At 33.9% G+C, this 22726-nt stretch overlaps 1 protein-coding gene across 3 annotated transcripts in view; it reads right to left on the reverse strand.

Moving 5' to 3' along the window:
• Positions 1-3359: 3359 nt before the first annotated feature.
• The window catches only part of LOC128989644 (sphingomyelin phosphodiesterase-like), a 54382-nt gene continuing 35015 nt past the window's right edge, over positions 3360-22726 (reverse strand). For 2 of the 3 annotated variants that reach the window (XM_054411600.1, XM_054411602.1), the window contains 7 exons: positions 21546-21718; positions 16857-17048; positions 15663-15833; positions 13184-13376; positions 11436-11620; positions 9694-9879; positions 3360-5586 (listed from right to left, as the gene is read on the reverse strand). In XM_054411600.1, the coding sequence (XP_054267575.1) occupies positions 5517-5586; positions 9694-9879; positions 11436-11620; positions 13184-13376; positions 15663-15833; positions 16857-17048; positions 21546-21718 (1170 nt within the window). In that variant the 3' untranslated portion in view covers positions 3360-5516. Of the gene's footprint in view, positions 5587-6896; positions 6962-9693; positions 9880-11435; positions 11621-13183; positions 13377-15662; positions 15834-16856; positions 17049-21545; positions 21719-22726 lie in introns of all 3 variants that reach the window. The other variant, XM_054411603.1, reaches the window with a different exon arrangement.

The raw sequence follows: 22726 nt of genomic DNA on the forward strand, positions 1-22726 counted from the left end.
GAACTTGTTTTAAAACTCAATATTTATTAAAATGTTTTATATAATTTATGTCCACTCATTCTTTTCTCCTTCTCTCCAAAGTTCATTTCTGATATTAGGAAATTGACAGGAAGCGGGCTTACATAATAACACACAAAAGTAAACATTTTCGTGGTCACTGACCACTTTTTACAAAGATATAATAATTTTAATAACATTAGAACCCCGACGCAAATATGCGTCGGCAGTCTATGAGTAGAAACCGGCCGTCGCATATGTGCGTCGCTGGTCCATGTGAATGAAAAATTTCGTACTATTGCAGTAGCGAACGTGTTAAAAGTTTCAAAAAGATTTAAAAGAACACCTGGGGATACTAGAGATTAGTTGTTGGTACATACACAAAATTTTAACAAGTTTTGTCAACATTGGCCAAAGGTGTAGTCTGTAACTCTGCACACATTCACACACAGAGATCACTTCAAAAACCTCTTTTTAGTTTCAGGGTGACCCGAAACGGATTTTTACCCAAAACTCAAACATTATTACGAACAATACATTATCCATATAACTATGTACAGGGAGGGGAGAGAAAGTTAAAACAGACGAGTTTACATGTAGGATGTAGGTCTAATAAAGTTAAACTGACAGTGAAGCAAAGTAGCTACAGTGCTAACCTCTCTAACAGTCTGATTCTGGGAAAAATAGATTTTCGGTTGATATTGTTATTTGGGAATAAGTTGATACTTTTTGACAACACATTGAATCACTAACCCATTGGGGGAGGAATTAATGTGCTACCTGCAGTGCCCTCGGTCATCAATTAATTTTACCAAATTTATAGACTTTCACTCTAATTGTTATAGAAAGAAAAAGTTTGGTATTAATTAAATAATTCTTTTGCCATTTTGTTCAGAATAACATTGTCTACAAAAAAATGTAATTAGATAATGAAAGTGTAAAATTTAAAAAAATAATTCCTCCGCCGCAGCAAACCTGCCAACTAAGCCAATTTCAAATTGTCTGAATTGATTTTCAATCTAATGTATTTAAATATCATTAGGTTTAACGAGTACCTAGGTTTGCTGCTACAAGGAAACTAATACAGTGTGTCTTTTAGTAAAGTGTTAATAACTTAGAATAAAATAAATAAATTAGCCAAGTTTTATCAAAATATATCCACAAACAAGCAAACTACAACATTTTACAATATTCTCCATAAGAATAACATGGGAATAAAAAAAACAATTTTTCGAATTTTCTCCGTTACCAATAACCGTACAAAAACACTTTAATATACTAGATCATTTGTTTTTTTAAGCTCTTTAAAAAGGTCTAGAGAGAAATTGGGAAATTTTATGTTTTGAGGGTCAAAAATTAGAAAAACCATTTTTATCCCATAAAACCCCGTTACCATCGCCCGATCATGCTGGTTCGCAAACTCATCCAAGTTTATCCTGCTTTACACCCTTCAACTAAATTTAATCAAAATCAGACAAAAATTACTCAAGTTATCACGTTTACGGAAGAATATTTAAAAATTTGAACGAATGGTGTTTTTGGACACTGGGGAATTCAAAATGAAAAAGTAAATTGGTCCCGGGCCTAGGTCTTACCATGTCACCTACGGTAATAGCTACTTCCCTATACGGAAATTCGCCAAAAACAAAAAAAAATATGAAAAAAAACTTAATTTACAAATTCCAAGATTAATCTAGACACCAAATGACACTTTTATCATAAAGTTAAATTGATTACCTACGTAGGAAAATCAACAGTTGTTTACATTTATAGGTAATAACCACAAATAGTAGAAACGTCACCACGATAGAAACGTGAACGTAATTTGTTTATGTTTATGATCCATACCGGTATTTTTCTAGCATTCGTGGTAATATCATAGAAAAAATATGTTTGTTTTACCTTACCACAGCTGATTTTTAGTGATATCTGGTTTCCATGGAAACACAACCTTTGTTATTCCCAAAAATAAGTTATTAAAAATATACAAAACAAGATATTTATAAACATTATAAAAGTAAACAATTAAAACAAAAATTTAAAAAATAAACCAACCTGGGCTTGTAAGTCGGATTTTGGGCCTCCGGCGGCCAGACGAGTAACGCTCGTAAGTCGGCACCAATGGGTTAAATTGAAATAAATCTTTGATTTAGACTTTTATTTTAGTCCCTTCCAAGAACTTAGCCCTCCGAGTGTCATGCGTCGCTGCAGCGACGCGTAACGCACTTTGTATAGTGTCGTGCGTCGCTACAGCGACTCGCGAACACTGTTTACGGCGAAGGCTCTATGACTAACTGAATCGGACTGTACTGGATTGAGTTAGGTATCGTTCTTTCCGTAATATTCTAAGCTTTCTCCAGAGGTCTGTCTCTAAGCACTATTCATTTTAGTTCCGAAAATATTGTAGCAGACAGCTGACTGAGCTGACGTGCGTGTATTTGTAAACAGCTAGGTTACCCTCGGACCGATGACTGATGTGTTTTTATTACATTTATCATTGTTTTAGTGTTAAAAATCAAAAGTAGTGATAAACGTGGTGCATTATAAGAAGATTTAAGTGGTTTTGAAGTGCTGGTTGATGATCCTGAAGAAGTAGGTAGTGATATTGATGTAAATTATCAGCCAGATTCCTAGCTATGGTTGGGCTATGCATTCTTAGCTAAACGCTATGTACTGAAATCTGTTTTTTGCCCATAACTTATTTATTTGCAAATCTACTTCCTTATATTATTATATATTTGTAATCCTCATAAAATTTAGAACAAAGTGGCTATTTTCAAATATTTATAGGCCTATAATTTATACAATTTCATTGAGCGCAAACTTATTTTTTTTTTTAATTTTCGAAATTATAAATTTTTTTTACCTAAAAAAAATTTTTTTAAAAAATCTTCCTTATGTTTTATATATAATATTGAAGCCCAAGATTTTCCAAACAAAATGGTATATAGAACAGTATAATTAACATTGTTTTTAAGCTTCTCAGATCAGTTTTAATAAAACCTTGCAAATGAGCAAAAAATAGGCTGACATTAAGGCCAAAACACGTGACACTCGGAGGGTTAACAATGGACCTTTGGCAATAAACCAACGAAATAATAAAATACTCTAACAATCACAATGCCTGGTTGAAATACAAAAGCGAGATAGATTCTGGAACTTGATGCAATTTGCCATTGGGCTATCAATTAATCACGCTATCCAACAAAAGAAGCATTAGGTAGTATAACAAAATCAGGGTTTGTACATATAAAAAATGTAAACAATACTAATGGAGTACATAATAAGAAAATTAAAATTACTAATGACCAGAAGTGTAATTTGGGTATCAATTTATAACATGAATGAAAATAACAAAGATATCGAATAAATAAATAAATATTTATTAAAAATATAACTACATTTATACAAATTTATACAGGTTTCAGATTTTAATCCAAATAAACAACAGAGTTAAGTCTATCAGCAATACTAATTAAATATAGTTAAATTATTTTTATACACAAAAGAAATGCTAAGCCTTGTCATGAAGTCAATTAATTTTAGAATTTTTTACCCTAAAATGATAACGTCAACTGTCTAGAGGTCATTAACAAGCAAGTCTAAGTCTCCTTTGATAACATAACAATAAACTTCCTCTTTCCGTTAACTTTATCATTTGATAACAAGATTTAAATTTCAAAGGCTAGGAAAGTTGTTGTGTCAAAATCTTTGGTCCACAATAAATAAATTTGATAAACAAATCAGTTTAAAACTATATTAGCCTAAGTTTAATTGTACTAACCTTTAAACGAGTAGGCAATTTACTAAACTTAATTATTGCAGAACATGCCAGAAAAAGCTTTCTAATACATAATCTTTACTTTGAAAAAATAAATAACTTCTTGATCAGCATTATACATGTTTTTAAATTTAGTTTTTGAAAAAAACCCAATGTAGTTGATTACATATATGGACATAATAAAAAATAAATTTTTACACCGGTGGAATGAAAATGCATGTTTGTTTTAAAAACAATAATAACAGGTAAAACAATGAAAGCTGCAAAATATAAAAATAACAGTAAGGCCTATTAAAAAAGGGTTCACATTTTGTGTAGTTCCCCTTGAACATAATAAAGATATTTAATAAATAATACCCCAAAACAGTATGTAAAGTAAAGCAGTATCTGAGATACTAAATAAATATAAGAGAAAAATATTAAACAATCAAATTAAAAAAAACTTGTAAAAGTGATTTTACACAAAATGGCTGGTTTATCACAATGGTAAATATAGACTAAATAATTTCACATATAAATTGCTTTGACAGCAAATAATGTATTGTAAGTGAGCAATAAATAAACAGAATACAAAAAAAAAAAAACAAAAAAAAACATTGGATACCCTATCTAAAGCGCTAAAGCTAAGTATTTCAGTATTCTAGTTTCTGGGATCTGGAAACCTCATACCACTTTAAAATGATAAAACACTGTTCCATCAAACAAAGTTAAAAATGCAGTAGAAATAATCTTTTCGTAAAATTAAATAATGGCCAACGTTAAGAAACTCTATTGGGGGTTTAAAATGCTCAATATAACACAATTTCCACTATTTCCAGATAAGTTAGGTATACACAAATTGAGAATATACAGGTGGGGAATGGACACATAATGAAATGCGGTGTAAGCCTTCTTAGCTACCAACTTCTGTAACTAAGCAATCTGCAATGGTGGTAATAAAATATTCCAAACAGATCAGTTTTTGTAAAATAATAACTTTTTCCTACCACTGCATGGATATAATCACATTGAAGCACCTAAAAATACAGTACACAAAATAGATGAACATTCCTGATTGCTAAATCAGAAAATCACTAAATCAGCTGATTTCACTGTTGGCGTTCATACGGCCATCTACAGTTCTTGAGCGCTACAGTTCAATGATACTTTGCGCTCTTCATACACAAATAGGTATTTCATTACTAAAAGCCCTAAACATTCACAGCAATTATCACATAACTGGAAGTCATTTGTGAATGGCTGGACTCCGAGCCAGGTCTTCAGGACAACAGTCCTATGCCTTGACTAAAAAAACAGTTGTATCTTAGTTTAGGTAAGTCTTAAATTAACGTTAGAACAGTTTTCCAGCACAAATTAAATTTTATAGGGAATATATATATCATCAGCAGATTTGCTTTAAAATGTTATCATTGTGTGTCCAGTCTTGTCCACCCTCAACAACTAAAAGAATCATCCCTCTCTGTCAATGTCAAAATTGTAAACAATCCACGTTGACATTTTTGGTCAGATTTACAATGATCGAACAACATTAAATAAGTTAACTGAGAGATTACGCTGATCATTCACAATTTTCACAAAACACAAAAATTGTATCTTACAGATATAAAAACAATAACATTTTGTGAAAGCCATACACAATTTATAAGGCTTTCAACAGTAAAATTATTGGTGTCCAAGTTTGTAGAGTTGGTTGAGTTGAGAAATCATCACAGTCTGTTGGTGGTAAAACTTCGGTGCATTACCCAAAACCCATGACAAATTTTGGGATTTGGTAGGTGAAAGCTGGTATCGCCATGATCATGGACATCCTAGAAACATTGCAAGTTTAAGCATTTTGTAAAACTACCCATATTATTTTATTTGAGTTAGTTGTCAAATGAAATAGTGGTTTACGCAATGATTGCGTAAAGATTGTGTTAACCAAACGAGTAGAACGAACTTTTACGAGCGTCGTTAACACTATTCACGCGAGTTGCGTACACTTTACCTACGACAGTGTTTTAATTACTAAAACTCACTAGGTACTCATAACTTCTAGGAAAGGTCAAAAACTTGGCCAAAAATTGTGATATTTAAGTTATTTTTTATTTGTTTTTTAACTTGATTTTGTTTTATAGGAAATTTTAAACGCTAAATGAAAGTGACCTTAAATTTTTTCATATAATCAGCAACTTTTTTAGTTATGAAAATTTCAAAATTGAAATGGCCGCCATTTTAAAATATTGAATCGGATCAAGATAACTTTATTTAATATGGGTCTCTTCTACCTTAAAAAAACATACCTAGTTTCATAAAGATTGGTTGGAACAATCAGAAGATACAAATGTTTACCGGTATGTGGAAAATACCAATTTGCGGATATCTGGTTAACAAAGCGATTTTGGAAAAAAATGTTATCATTGATTTTCTCTTTATTTTGCTCATAGAGCCATTTCCCGGAGTTTTGCTGTTTACTAATGGGACATCCTGTATAGCAAATTTTACCTCTATGTAACAAAACTTATATGATTATACCTCATAATAAACTAACACAATGCACAAAACAATCATGTATTGACATTAAAGCTTAGTTATAAAGACAAACAATTTATTATGCTTTTGGGGAAAGTTACGCGTTTGAGGAGGGGGTTCAGCTTGTAAGTGAGAAAGGTGTAAAAAAGAAAAGGAAACAGTGTCATACTATGATGACAAAGATTAACAAAGTTAAATGCCTGACCTGCCTGTAAAAGAGAATCCTCATGATCAATGAGAGTAAGAACAGTTGTAGTAATTTTAATTACTACAATTAATTAAATTAATTCTTACCCTTGTAGTATGTAGTACTCTAGCAATAGGCGACAAGGAGCGTCTCGCAATTTAGTGTTATAATTAAATAATAATTAGAGAATAACGTTAAATCTCAATCCGAGTACTCAAACCTAACTGGGCATAACAACAAAATTTTAAAATCTACAGAATCCAAAACAAATGATACTACTCACCACTCCTTCACAGCTCATTTCATTACTAAACTACAGCTAATACATAAAGCTGGGCGTTTAAGTTGTATACAGTTAATTCTATTATTAAAATAAAAATTATTTTAGTGTTCTATTGAAAGATAGTTAGCAGCACTTACCAAAAGAGAGAGCCAACCACCAGCAAAGTTGTATCTAGACCTGTAGAACGTGAGGAAGCTCTTCCCTGTACATAATATAACCAAAACCTTTACATGCACATATCTTATATACATAAATAATACTGCCACATATGTTGGATTACTACCTATATATATATACATATATACACACGTTTAGGGATTTTACCTAATTCATCCTTTATTTTCTAGTTTATCTCTTTGATGATATTTTATCGCTTTATAAATATTTTTTGCGGAATTAGTTGCCATTCAGTCTTCTTTAGATTCAATACAATTTATTAAAATAGAATAACTACACACTTTAGCAGGAATAAACTTATGCAAGTTGGATCAGGTTGAGTAAGATTAAGAAGGTTATTTGATTGTCATTGTTCCCATGGCCAATCAGGCGTAGTAAAACTTCGGCCCAGTAACGTTTCCGCCAAACTCAAATTTCTTAGAAAACCAGTAACACTTCTTACCACTCGCTTTTACAGTTGATTAAATAAGCTAATGGAGTAACATTAGCTTATGTAACGTGTAATATTTTGGCCTGACAAAAGATTACGTGCTCGTACAGCGTGTGCTCGTAAAGCGCAACAGAAAATGGTGGAATATCATGCTCGTACAGTGCAGTCTACTTGGAACGCCCGTCCGTCTGTCTGTCTGTCTGTCTACCTGCTCTGTACTTCAATAAACTAGCAGTACGGGCTTTCTCGTAATTTATGAATGACCTTTTGAATTGTCGATAATTTATTGCGTGCCTGTGTTTACTGTACATGAACTGTCTGGTTTTCTTTGTTTATTATTTTTGTTACAGTTTAAATAAAGTGCAGTCCTGAACTTATTACAGTTTTTTCTTGTATTTACCTACTGCTATTGTTTGTATAAGTAAATTCTCAGGGTTTTGTTAACGTTTTTATAGTTTTAAGGCATAAAAATAGCGTATGTTTGAAAATCCGGATTTTTTGATAATCTGGATGGGGTCCGGTCCCAATTAATCCGGATTATCGACGTTCTACTGTATATCTATATAATATTAGATATTATTCTATATTTAATAGCTCAGGCTGGAACACTATTTACTATTTTTTGCATAATATTTTATTATATAGCCTACTTTAAGATGTCTGATCACAACTACTGTGACTGATCTAGTGATTTACGTGAGTTCCAATTCTATGTGGCAAGGAGACACGCAATTCAAGTACTAGGCCTAGTGTAGGTTGTATGGTAATAAAAACTGTTATATGTATTTTTTTAGGAACAAGGTACATGTATTATATACCATTCTTTTCGTCACGGAATTGTGCATAATTTGTATATTTTGAAAAATTATTTTGAGTTAATTGATTTGTGTTATAATACGGAATTATATATGAATATAAAAAAAAAGTTTCCGCTTAATATATATACAAACAATTTTTTTTTGTAAATTAAAATTTCATATCTAAAATTCATATAGTATTATTCTTTGTTTTTTGCTGAAAAAAATCCTTATATATAATATAATATATTTACAAACTTATTTACTGTTTAAAAATGTGTTATAAAAAATGTTGCGCGACCCCAAAAAAACCCTTGCCACCACAGCATAAAAAGACCACCAGCTCGAGGGTTAATAAATATCACCTTTGACTATTAATCACTAAAATAGCCCAGTGTTAAACAAAGTTGACTGAAAGTGATGATGACAATGATAATATGATGCAATGTTGTTACACACAAATTTCACTGAAAAACCAATAAAATCTAATGAAACAGTTTACAAGCAATGGCAATGTTTGAAAGTAGAGCTCCAAGTCAGAACGTTATGATACCTTGGTTTTTGTCTGTTTAAGTAAACTTAAACATTACAAACAAATTGATGATTCGCAGTAGCAGTAGCTGAAGAATGCACAATTAATCAAACATACATTTTACCATAGTCATGAGATTAAAGAAACATAAAAATATTCAACTATGATTCATGAGTTTGTTATTTCATAGAATGAGATTTAGAAATTAGAATGCATAATAAATGAGAGAACTGATGTTCTCTATAATGGTCAATATGACATGCACAAATGATGCATACACTTGCAAAGTTTAATGAGGTTAATCTTTTTATTAGTTAGCCCTTTGAGTTTGAATGTTTTTCCATTTTTAGGCGAGTATAGGTTGCCATTTGACCAGTCGGGAAAATGGCACCCGACGACCTTTACTCGCCGTTCGACCGCAAAGATAAAGCAAATATTTTGGTTACCAAAATATTTGCAATTAAGCAATCAGGTTTTAAGAAATTTTATGATTCATCCGCAATAAAAGTCACGAAGAAAATTTAAAAGGATTTTGAAACATATAAGAAGAATGCTGATTGATATAGGAGAGCATTATTAAATGGATCTTTCTGCTCACAATTAATGGAAACCATTTTAACCTACTAGTTTTGGAGCACATCTCAAAGGCTGGAATATATGAAATATTTCATAACGAGTGGCAAAATTTAAAGGAAAACCCAACAATTACTGTAAAAGGATTTACACATTTTACTTGAAATTCTTATCTACTACAGTTTTGGAGCAAACTATCCGCATTATTAATTACAAGTTATTCAATTAGGGTCTTAACAACAAATAACTACTTACAACATATTATCACAGATAAGAGGAAATACTGGAAGTTAATCAAGCCTAGTTGACTTTAGGAACTAAATTAGTGTATTAGTGTGAGAGTTAAACACTATGAGGGGTCGACATGCTCTAAGTCCGTGCACCATGCCAACAGCCAGCCTTGCCAACTGAAGCCAAAAACATACGATAGAGCGATGCCGTTGTAGAGCCAGGCACGCCAGCCGGTGCGAGTGTTGGCGTCAATGCGGCTCTCAATCTCCTGACAAAGAGTGCGGCGGTCGTGTGATCGGCCGGACCTTAGATCACAGATCAACCTTTTCTTGCACTCAGCGTCACAGGCTGGCCGCACCGGAGAGTTCTTCCAATAGTATCTGAAAGAAGAAACGGCTGAGTGAGACGTTTGTGAAACACTCGATAACCCTTAAGTTACAGATGTTCTGAGATTAGATAACATTTATACAACACACAACAGGTGAGGGTCAGTGAAGGATGAGTGGTGAATGAATGAGGTGACCAAGATCAGCTGGTTATATAGCCTGCACTATTTACTAAACACACAATGATAAAGGAAAGCTCAATCCAGTTTTAAATAATCAAAAAGCTACAGACAGACCTTTTTCAGACTCACAAATAGCAAAGTTCCGATTTTCAGGTGAGCACTATATTAACTCAGCATTAGGATGGTCTGAGGGAACAGACCTCAGCATCACTTTATCTGTCAGCATAAGCAAGGTATTAGAGATTGCAGAGAGAACATAGTAGCAAATGAGAACTAAAATTAAGGCAAATAAATCTCCAAGATGTCTATTTGTTTTCTTAGATAAAATATTATGTGACTTTTTGGTGACCAATTAATGAATGTTTTACAACATGCTTAGCTTTTTAAATATAGGCCAAAGAGTAAAATAACTGGAATTTTAGAAACCTTGAATTAATCCCTTGGTATAAATCATCATAGCACTTAAGTGCACTAAAAGATTTATTTTTCTTTAGACTGTATTTAGGCCTATAATTTATTTAAAAAACCAAAAAATAGTGGTGGATGAAAAATATTTTTTTATGAATCATTTTATTTCTGTAGCATTAATAGAAATTTGTAAATTATAAAGCCTTAGCAAAATGAAAAAACAACGAATGTAGTAGGCACCCTTGAGTGTGTTATTTTCTCTCCCCTTGATAGTCCTTGACAACAAAAAGCACCAAAATGTCTAACCAAAAATAACACAATTGCTTGGATGGGCAAAAGGTGAAGGTGTGAGAGGATTTTTTTTTTTTTTTTTTTTTTTTTTTGTCCTAAGGACGCTAGGCACGAGCCTGGGATTGTTTTTCACATTACTTCAGGCTAGACCTAGGGGTTGCGGCAATATCACTTAGATAAAATCCATTGGTGACTTGGCGGGGATCGAACCCGGGACCTCAGGGACTGAAGTCCCGCGCTCTAACCACTACGCCAGCTTGCTCCCCCAAGGTGTGAGAGGATTAGCATTGTTATTATACAAGGTCAAATCCTCATTCTCTGAAGTACAAAACCAAAACTTCCTTTACAAACTCCAAACAAAAGGCGACTAATCCCATCAAAGGATCTCCATTAACAAAAGAGTTTATTTCTGAAAGTTCAAAATTGTTAACATATGGATATAACACATGGATTGGTGAACATTAAAATAGGCTTGTGTCATTATATTTTTAACAATAATAATTTGTTCGTCTGTAAAGGTGTGTGTTATTTTAAAATTACTAAGAAATGTCATTATTTCTATAATTTGGCAATGTAAATCAACTTTCACCTCTTAACTCCCATTTAGTTTCTATCTTTAAAACAGAACATTGGAGTTAGCTTAGGTGCCCCCTTTTGCTTGGCGCCCTATGCGACCACGTACTTTGCTTACCGCTTAAACCGACCCTGATTCAACCTAACTCTACCAACCTGTAGTACTGGTCGAACACTGTCTGGTTCTCGGCCAGTTTGTTGACCAGAGTATCTAGCTCCTGGGGTAGCAAGCTGGGTACCTGGAAGGCTGTTCTCATGCTGTACAACTTGTACCAGATGGGGTAGTCGTACAAGTTGGCTTCCTTCAGGTTCATAATCCATGTCTCATGGTCCACCACCATCTAGGGATAAGTTAATATTTCAAATAATAGTCCATTAACATTTCTATTTGTATAGATCTTGTTAAATAATATTAACCTTAGACTTAATAATACCCTGTCTGGCTGAAAAAGTTGGGTGGTTCGAGTGGAAGTTGCATGGATGTCTGGATTCTTTATGATGGTTAATTATAAAAATGATAATTATTTACAAGCCAATAACTTTATCTTGTTCAAAGGTTTATTGCGGACATTTTCCATCACGAAAGTAAAAAACAATACACAACGTTTCGGGATCTGGAATCTGATCCCGTCTTCAGGTGAAAAAACTTAACTAACACATTACAACTAACAATACACAAACGCCCAACCTAAGTTGGAATACACTACCGAGGGTAGTAGTAAAAAAATATGCACTGTATAGCAGTCAAGTCATGATACAACATGCAATTAATAACAAATCACAAAACACTATAATCTATAAAAGGTTTACGTACAAAAAACTCACACAATGGAACACTAACAACACCGTACGCTATGACTCCACCAATGAAACTGAACCAACATGGCTGATCAATCGGAAACACGGAGACAACAGAAATGGCTTCCGGTCCCTGGAAAAGTAAAACCAACAGAATGGCGGAGCGATGTACGATGCCGCAAGATGGGTGTTAATTATGTTTATTCCTATCACGAGTTTTACTACGAGTTAACATAACGTGCGAATTTTGAGGATAAGTAATCCTCCGCCATTCTGTTGGTTTTACTTTTCCAGGGACCGGAAGCCATTTCTGTTGTCTCCGTGTTTCCGATTGATCAGCCATGTTGGTTCAGTTTCATTGGTGGAGTCATAGCGTACAGTGTTGTTAGTGTTCCATTGTGTGAGTTTTTTGTACGTAAACCTTTTATAGATTATAGTGTTTTGTGATTTGTTATTAATTGCATGTTGTATCATGACTTGACTGCTATACAGTGCATATTTTTTGACTACTACCCTCGGTAGTGTATTCCAACTTAGGTTGGGCGTTTGTGTATTGTTAGTTGTAATGTGTTAGTTAAGTTTTTTCACCTGAAGACGGGATCAGATTCCAGATCCCGAAACGTTGTGTATTGTTTTTTACTTTCGTGATGGAAAATGTCCGAAATAAACCTTTGAACAACATTAACTCACCATCACCAACAATGAACTTCAAACAAAGAACTTTATCTTACTTCAAAACTAGTAGAAACCTGTTAAAAAAATATAAGGCCTTAGACAAATTAAACCATTAAACCATTCAAAAGGAAAATTGTCTTTAGTTTGGCTTAGGCTAGAATAAAAGTGGCTGGTAACTACCATTTAAAACAGAAATTAACCTAAAACCTACGACCAATAACACAAAAACTAAACCAATAAGTTTCAACTGACACATAACTACCATATATATTTGCTCCTAAAAACGTTCCTGTAAACAAACCGGTGACTCAAATGCCACACAAATAGATGAAAAAAAATAAATTACAAGAAAGTTATTCTAAGTTTCTAAGTATGTGGTTAGAGTGACCGGCTGCCGTGTTAACTCTTTGGGGATAAAACTAAACTCTCACCCTGGTTGATTTATCATGGTCTCCGTCCACGTAGTATATCCGATAGCCAGGGTTCAGGTCATTGTAAGGCGTCACTGAAGGTCCGATGAAAGCCACGTTGATAGCTCGTCCAAGGTCCTCGTTATCGTAGAACAATTCAAACTCGTCGTAATGAGTGTGACCGAAAAACTGTGCCGTGATTGTTGATTCATACCTGGAAAGATGAATGAATTATGTTTATTGAATGTCTAAACTAGTATAATTCAAAATACTCCCGCTGTAGTAAACCTGAAGATCTAGCGAATTTCCATTTGCCTGATTTCTCCTTTATTGATAATCAGGCTAACTTCGATGGTGACGTTAGCCGTCTATGACAACGAAATGCCGCCGTCCATTATTATTTACAACCCACGGCAAATTTACCCGTAATATTAAGGCAAAGAAAAAGTCACTATAACTAAAATTGTCTGAGTCACTTTACCTATGGTTAGTTTAGTTGGTTTTAGGGTTAGTTAGGTTAGCCTATACTAAAACTACAGACATATTGACTCAAAAATGTAACAAATAAGTATAACTTAACAATAATTTCTACTTAGCTCTTTCAATCTTCAACAAACACTACCGCTGCCTTCCACTATCACAAAACAACAGGTCGTTTAGCACTACACTGTAACTGTGGTCATGGACGTGGAATGAAGTGAGGTTAGTTTAGGGTAGTGTGGATGATGGCTCCAGCGCTGCCAACATAATTCTTCCTATCCTAATCTTGTGTGATGTAGAATTATCCAGTTTAGGGTGGCTGCCCTTATTTATGAATGCACGCTTAACTTTGGACTCTGCCCCAGAGTCCCTATTATAAAGCATTGGAATGACGTCACGGCACCCTTAGCGCTGTTAGGTGTTTCTACCATAAGACTACAAGCATTGAGTTTGGTTAAAATCCATATTTTTTAGCCCCTGAGCTGATCTTGAGACTAAATCATTAAATAGAATTACCTTCCTCAATCAGATCATTGTAGTATTTATATTGTTACAGCCGTTTCAGCATCTTCGTGCCATCATCAGACATTCAGCCTTAGTGGGGTCGTTAATATACAAAAACACAAACTGTCACACGCGACGTACACATACATAAACAAAGACCTCGTGAATTTAAACTTGACATAATAAGATTCCTCATTGTATTGTTAGTACTGTATACTTTATTCAAGTCGGACGTAGAACGGGTACACAGCTAGTCATAGCTATGAATTTACACAGCCGGAACAGCTAGCTAGCTACCTGACCAATTAAGCCCCTCTGTATGTTAATACTTTACAGGGTGATTGGTACTTAGTGTGACAAAAAATTTTTGTTGTAAGTACAAAGTAAATGAAGTGTGATGATGCATATCAAATGTTCCAAGTTCAAAAATTAGCTTCCCAAAAAATTATTTTATGTTTTTCAAAAATAACCATGCTTTTAAACTTAATACAGCGATTTCTCAATTACCTGTATATGGATTTGAGCAGATAATGTCATTTTTGTGTTCTACATTAAATTTTGAATAAGAATAATACAAAATGACAGAGGATCAGTCGTAAAAACTCCATTGTAAATAAATAGATTCAAAGATAAAAATTAAGATGTTTTATAAAAATTTATAAAAAAACCATGGTTTATTGCATTTTTCACACCCTGTATACAAGAAAGTGTCGGAATATCTTAAAAACTGCGCCATTTTATAAGCTATCCAACCATATGCTACACTATTGAGGTTTAGAAATATTTTCGTTTGTTTTAGTGGTTTGAACGCCAGAAAACAGGGAGTTTTTTTAACTGTTTTACTGTTCAAGCTGAAACAAAAATACAGCTTTTGCTTGATAAATGCCAACTTTCTATGTTTTAAATGTTAAAGAAACCATGCTTTGTAGTCTTCAAACCACTAAAGCGTACATAAGCAGACATAAAGCTCAATGGTGTAGCATATGGTTGGAAAGCTTATAAAATGGCGCAGTTTTTAACATATTCCGACACTTTCCTGTATACAGGGTGTGAACAAATGTAATTGACACATGTTTTTTTAAATTTTTATCAAACATCTTAATTTTTATCTTTGAATCTATTTACAATGAAGTTTTTACAACTGACCCTCCGTCATTCTGTATTATTCTTATTCAAAATTTAATGTAGAACACGAAAATGACATTATCTACTCAAATCCATTTACAGGTTATTGAGAAATAGCTGTATTAAGTTTAAATACATAGCTATTTTTGAAAAACATAAAATAATTCTTTGGGAAGCTAATTTTTAGACTTGGAACATTTGATTGATATGCATCATCACACTGCATTTACTTTGTACTTACACCAGAAAATTTTTGTCACACTGAGTACCAATCACCCTGTATACTATATATCTTTTGAATCTTAAAGGCTTAAGTCTTTAAAAATGATTCTCAATATCGTACACAATACTATTATCATTTAAACAAACTTAAACTATTTTCTTAACATACCTGTTGATGATGGCGTAGTAGTTTCTACTCCAAACTTTCAGACAGTCACTGTGTCCGGGAGGAATGTGTCCGATGACATGAACTTTCTCTCCGTTAAACTCAGCACTCTGCAACTCGTAAATGAACCACTGCAACTCCTTAGCTGGGTCCGTGCTGTTAAGGAGCAACCACCTACAGAGGGAGTCATCATAAACTGCTGTTAAGGTCACTCAATAAAAAAATCTAAAAACAATTAACAAAAGTAATTTTACTAAGCTGCAAATGCATTTCAGATAGCAAAGTTGCTACATATAATATGGATTGTAACTACAATTTAATACAAGATTTCCCATAGATTGCTCCATTTTCTTTGCATTAGCATTGTACTCCATACCCAATGGAGTATCCATGTATGTTTCAATCCAAAAACAATATATTTTTCCCTGATTGATAAAGAGAATCGCAAACAATGATGAAACCTTGTACAGTAGACTCTCAGTAAGCCGGCAGATGTAGGACCGTGATACTGCCAATTGTTATCAATAAAAACACTTAAAATGCACTTAAAACCCGTCTCTAAAGATCACGCGATCGGAAACCGCTATTGCCGCAATCGGGCATCACGACGATGACGTTTCCGTGAACGCGGGAGGCGATGATAACGTCTACATGACCGCGGGAGATGTTCATGATTTTGCCGAAATCGCAGAAGACCTCACCCGTCAAAAGTCGCCGGATTACTGGGGTGCTGTAGTGGGGCAGTGCCGCATTATAGTGGGTCTACTGTAGTTACTGTTTCCTTTGGTATCATCGCAGCACTAGTCCTCAACACTTTGAGGGAGGCTCAAGCTCTTAAGAGTAAAATATTAGAAATTTAAAACATTTATGTAAATAGAACATATTTGGAAAATATTTTTGTACACCTTAATAGTTGAAATCAGTTAAATTATTTTGGAGGCTTATTAATTAACAAAAAGAATTATGTTATTAATAAAAGGAGAAGCACTATCTTGCACTCATTTGTACTCACCCTTAGCCACATCTATTGCTTGATACATTGTTCAAACTTCACAGACAATGCATTACAGTAGTCCTTACATTTATACAGTAGTGTATTATATTTCACTAAGAATAACAAAAGTCAATGGAAGTATATAATCAATGGTATAGCTAGACAAGATACAGTCTACTAAACCCAAGTCACTAAGCACTAACCAGTTCTTATTGTTGCAGTAGTTCATATTGAGTGAGATGATTCTGAAGCCCGGTCGTACCAGGACGCTGTAGAAGGCTCCTCGACGTACCGTGCGTGACACCGACGATGGCAACCACTTGCGCCACTCCTTATCTAGCGCAGAGTACAACCAGTCAATACCATAGTCGTTCTGGACAAATGGAGGTGGGAAACTGTAACAAAGTTGTACATTTTCAGTTTTATTCAGAGTAAACATAAAAATTACCACATTATTCTTAAGCCTGACTTTATATATAAACCTCCTCTTTGGCTTGTGAAACCTCAGTACTTCAGTGCTCAGTACACAATGCACATCTTAGGCTGTTGTTAATTTTCAGTTTTTTTTAAACAAATCTAATGTCAACAATCTTGGTTATAACTGATATAAAATAGATTTAACATTTAGTCTAGGAGCTAGGCCATGTCTCATGTGCACTTATATGTCCCCTGAGTTTTGTTGCGGTGCTGTGTTCAAAACCTATGGGAGCTAAAAAAACAGCTGGTCACGTGGTCCAGATCATGGTCGTTAGGCCACCATATTGGAAAATGGCCGCCAAATTGCTAGATTATTTGCTAATACGTATCTCCGTACCCAGTGGTCCGATTTTAATATTGTAAAGCTCATTTTACTCCTTAACTGAAGGCAAACAAACTTGGTCATTACACATGTTTTGTTAAACCCATTATTGATTGAGATATATGAACATTTTAAATCTATATATTTAAAAATAGTGGTTTTTTCTTTTCCGAGTCGGATTAGCTCATTTACCTGACCAATTTTCACAATTTTGGTCTTAAATTGATGGTATGTACAAAAAGTATATTTTGAGTTATTCACAAAAGCAACTTCCTCTCTTTACATTTCTTAGGGAGTTAAATTTGTTTTTTCTTTTCCGAGTTCGTTTGACTCTTCTACTCAACCGGTTTTCATAATTTTGGTCTTAAATTAAAGGTATGAACGGACAGATTTGCCATCAAGCATCATCCTTCATTTGTATACTGTATTACTCGACCAAACAAATTGATTTCTTTTTAATTCTTTCTTAAGTTTTTGGTAGACCATGTCTCGTTGTATATTTTATCAGTAGATCAATAATAGATAGATCAAGTCCACAACGTTAATGGAATTACTAGGTGAAACCCGTCGAAATCGACAGTTACTGCTGAAGTTTCACGCAAAATAATTTAACCTATCAATCGATGATAAATAAGTTCATTTTTGGGTAAATTTTGGTTGTTGGTGATTAAGCAGCATGCTTTAGGTTCGTCCGATCTTAATAATCAATAACTCAAATAAAAGCCGGCATTTCACTTAAGTTTCTTGGATCAAAATATATTCGATATCTGAGAAATAATCAGATTTGTGTTTTTAGCGAATTTCCCATATAGGGAATAAGCTATTACCGTAGTACTCATGGTAAGACCTGGACCCGGGACCGATTTAATTTTTCATTTTGAGGTCCCTAGAGACCAAAAACATCCTTTCAAATTCATATATACCACGTCCAGCCTAAAGTTTTCCAATAGCTAACTTTTTAATTTTAAATCTGACAAACAACTTCTTATGGGGGACTTCCCTTTATTTTTTATTCTGCATTTTGGGGTGATTTCGAAATTTTTCCAAGAAGAGTTTGCTATTGGAAAACTTAAGGCATTTCTTATGGCGGAAAATAAACTTTAACCGTTCATATCTCCTTAACCATTGGTTTTATGAAAAAATACCTAAGAACAAAAATGTCTTAAAATAGCCTATAGTATCCAAAAACACCATAAAATACAGGGTTTTCCATAAGAAAAAACAAAGTTGTCCGCCATATTGGAAACTGGCGGCCATTTAGAAAAATTTCGAAATCACCCCAAAATGCAGAATAAAAAATAAAGGGAAGTCCCCCATAAGAAGTTGTTTGTCGGATTTTAAATTAAAAAGTTAGCTATTGGAAAACTTTAGGCTGGACACCCGGTATATATATAGGCTATATATATATGTGTGTCCGTTAGTGCGATAACTCGAGCAAAAATGATCCGATTTTGATGAAATTTGGTACAAACGTGTAAACCTACTATTATTTGAACGAGTTCGCGATCCAGCATAATCGGAAATGAGCTTTTCCCATTTTTGACCCTAAAAAGAAAAAAAATTGCAATTTCTTTCTAAACCGTTTTGTAGAGCTTAAACAATTTAATAATTTAGTATATTGAAGCGCTGTTGTATGCCTAACGGTCACGGAGAAAATTCAAAAATAGTGTAATTTAAAATTCCCATGTTATTCTTATGGAAAAAATGAAAATTGTTGTATATTACTTGTTTATGGATATATATTGATAAAATTTAGCAAATTTACTTATTTCATCCTATACTATTGACGTATGGTCAAAAACACTTTTTACCTTCCCCCTAGCAGCAAACCTAAGCACTCGTTAAATCTAATGTTATTTAAATAGGGAATATTTTTATGGAAATATTTTAGTAAAAATGTAATCAGACAAGTTGAAATTCGCTTAGTCTGCAGGTTTGCTGCGGCGGGGGTATTTTATTGAGTATACAGTAGGTATCTTAACTTAACTGATTCAAACGATAAATATCTCAATTTAAAGCCTTTATTTCTAGGAGTATTTTAATACCAAGACATATAAAATAACTACAATAAAAATGGAGTTCGTATCATGGATTGCAGATCCTGAAATAATTATAACTAGTGTACCCGTTGCTCGAATTCGAGCAATTGCGAAGCATTACAGGTGTTATTTTAAAACGAATAACGGTCATAATTTCCGATGACTTTATAAAAGTCGAGTCAAAGATTATGGAAATATTCACGATGTACACAACAGTTATATAATATAAATTGTTTGTTAATATCTTATCTTTTTTCAAAAGCTGATCTTGTTTTTTAGTGTTTTCTACAAATGTTTCCCACTCATAGCCCCATTAGGTTCTCTATAATAACGATTATAAATGGGAAAAAAAAACATTATTTCTATTTCTTCTAATTCAGTTTAATTTTTAGAAGGCCTATATCAAATTGTCCAGGATTTCTCGTTTTTTTCCATTGTAATAGTTACACCAACCCAAGTATCGTCTACGGATGCAATACGCCAAAGAATATCATCTACGTGCAACACACCTACGTACAATCTCCAAGAAGTGGTAAAAAAGGCAGAAACCAACCCACACAATAGACATAAGTTACTGTAACTCCATAAGAAATAATTTTTAGTGTTACTGGGATATTAGGATTATCCACTGATTTGGATTGCACATTATCACATTACAACATTACAACATTATATTGCAAAACATGACACGATGCAGAAGAAAATCGATTTTGAAATCAGGAAAAAACCTTTGCAAATACTTCATTTTGACAGATTTAGTAAATCACAATTTAAATATTAACAGCTGTTTGATTAAAAAGTAATGTAAAATTATACATATGGTCATAATGTAAACAAATCTGCTGAGGGGACTTTAAATGCCTCTGGGGCAGAGCCCCAAGGGAATTTACCTCGTCTCTCTTTTGATGGCTCATCTACAGACCAAGGCCTTTCTTTAGAGACCCCTACCAAGTTTGTACGCCCAGCCGTTCTCTGGAATTAGCTGTGACAAAAACCCGTTTTTCCCCCATAAGAATAATATGGGATGGGAATTTAAAGGCCACTGGGGCAGAGCCCCAAGGGAATTTACCACGTTTCTCTTTTGATGGCTCATCTACAGACCAAGCCCTTTCTTTAGACACCCCTACCGAGTTTCTACGCCCAGCCGTTCTCTCAAATTAGCTATGACAAAGTAAAACAGTTTCAAATTAATATATAGATTATTGTTGATTCATAATTCAATAGAGTGCTTCAGTTACGTCCAATCTTAATAATCAATAGATCAAATGAAAGCTGGTATTTTCCTTAAGCTTCTTAGACCAAAACATATTTAATAATGCAATTAGAACTGGTGAAATACATCCTTTAATATAAGTGAGAATTCAAAAAAGATTTGTTTTTTGGTCGAGTAATACAGTAGACTAACGAATGATGATGCTTGATGGCAAATCTGTGTGTACATACCTTTATTTTAAGACCAAAATTATGAAAATCGGGAGTTTAGAAGAGCCAAAGGAACTCGGAAAAGCAGAAGCAAATTTAACTCCCATAAGTTACTGGGAGGAAGTTGCTTTTGTACATAACTCAAAATATACTTTAGGTAAATGAATGCCGGTGCTTGATAGCAAATCTGTGCGTGCATACCTTTAATTTAAGACCAACATTTATGAAAATCAGTCGGGTTGAAGAATTAAACCGACTCAGAAAAGAAAAACCATTTTTTAATAATATATGGATTCAAAGTGTTAATATAGATCAATAAATAATGGGTATAATAAAACATGTGCAATGACAAAGTTTGTTTGCCTTTGGTTAAGGAGTAAAATGAGTAATACAAAATTAAAATCGAACCACTGGGTATGGAGATACGTATTAGCAAATAATCTAGCAATTTGGCGGCCATTTTCCAATATGGTGGCCAAACGACCATGATCTGGACCACGTGACCAGTTGTTTTTCTAGCCCCCATAGGTGTTGAACAAAGCCCCACAACAAAACTTAGGGGACATACAAGTGCACATGAGACATGGCCTAGCGCCCAGACTAATTAACAAAAATTAAAATTAAGGACTGACCTGTTAACTGGAGCAGCCTCATGATTTCCCAGAGCAGGGAAAATGGGGATTCCTGGGAATAATGTTGTCATTTGCTCCACTGTTTGTTTCAGGACCATCAGATTCTCGTCTCGGGTTTGATTCCAAACGTCATGAGGCGGAAGATCACCAGTCCACAATATATAGTCAATGTCCTAGAATACGATTTGTGTATAAAATAGGAGAGTGGTAGCCTTGTTTTCTAAAGTAAACGTATACAGTGTGCTTAAGGTTATTTTAAAAGGAAATGTAAGTGGCACACATTCATTAGCGTACTATTAGTCCAGGAGCAAACTGCACATATCCAGCATCCGTGGGATTTTTTGTGAAGCAAATGTGTGACTATGTGGAATCTCTTTATTATATGTCACATAATGGTGTAGTACCGGGTGTTTACCCTCAAATTGTGGGGTTTGGTTTTTATGACGTCGTAAATCCAAGATGGCCGCCATGTGTGACATCTATTCACTAAATTAATAATAACTCTTTTTAGAGTAAAATAATCGAATTTTAATTTACACCATTGAATTCAGCTCAAAAAATCAAACAATTTGGTGTTTTGAATCATTGCTCTATGACCATTGGTTACCGAGATATTGAAGGCGGAAAACACAGAACATTGTCGCCATGTTATCCTTATGGGGAAAAAATAAAATTGTATATCTAGCTTATTACTCAGCATATCTTAATAATAATTGGTATGTGGCTTCATTTAGTAGAGATCTACTTGATTATGGCCTAAAATCCCCCATTTTTACATTTCCGTGGCAGCAAACCTGCATACTAACTTCCAATGTTATTCTTATGGACAATTTTTTGCATGCTTGTTCATGAACATACTTTGAGAAATGATGATGCGTGGCTCCATTTTAATTATTTATTGAAGCATTTGTAATTCGTTGAGTATACAGGTCTGCTGCTACGGGTAGGTCTGCTATAAACAAATTATAGGTATTAGAAAATAAAATAAATTAGACTATAGTTGTGAGGCATATGTAATTTTGTAGGATTTTGAATTAAGCAATTGTATGATTGTTGGCGATTGATAGGTAATGACATGTAGAACCGTGTACTACCGAGTATTTTGTCTGAAAGTGTGGCCAAGCTGGTGTTTTCGGTCGCCATCTTGGATTCGCCATATTGGATGTTAATAACTTTTTTAT

Source organism: Macrosteles quadrilineatus, unplaced genomic scaffold, assembly GCF_028750875.1.
Source record: "Macrosteles quadrilineatus isolate MER2022 unplaced genomic scaffold, UCM_ALF_1.0 Scaffold_3__2_contigs__length_128488019, whole genome shotgun sequence".
NCBI lineage: Eukaryota > Metazoa > Arthropoda > Insecta > Hemiptera > Cicadellidae > Macrosteles > Macrosteles quadrilineatus.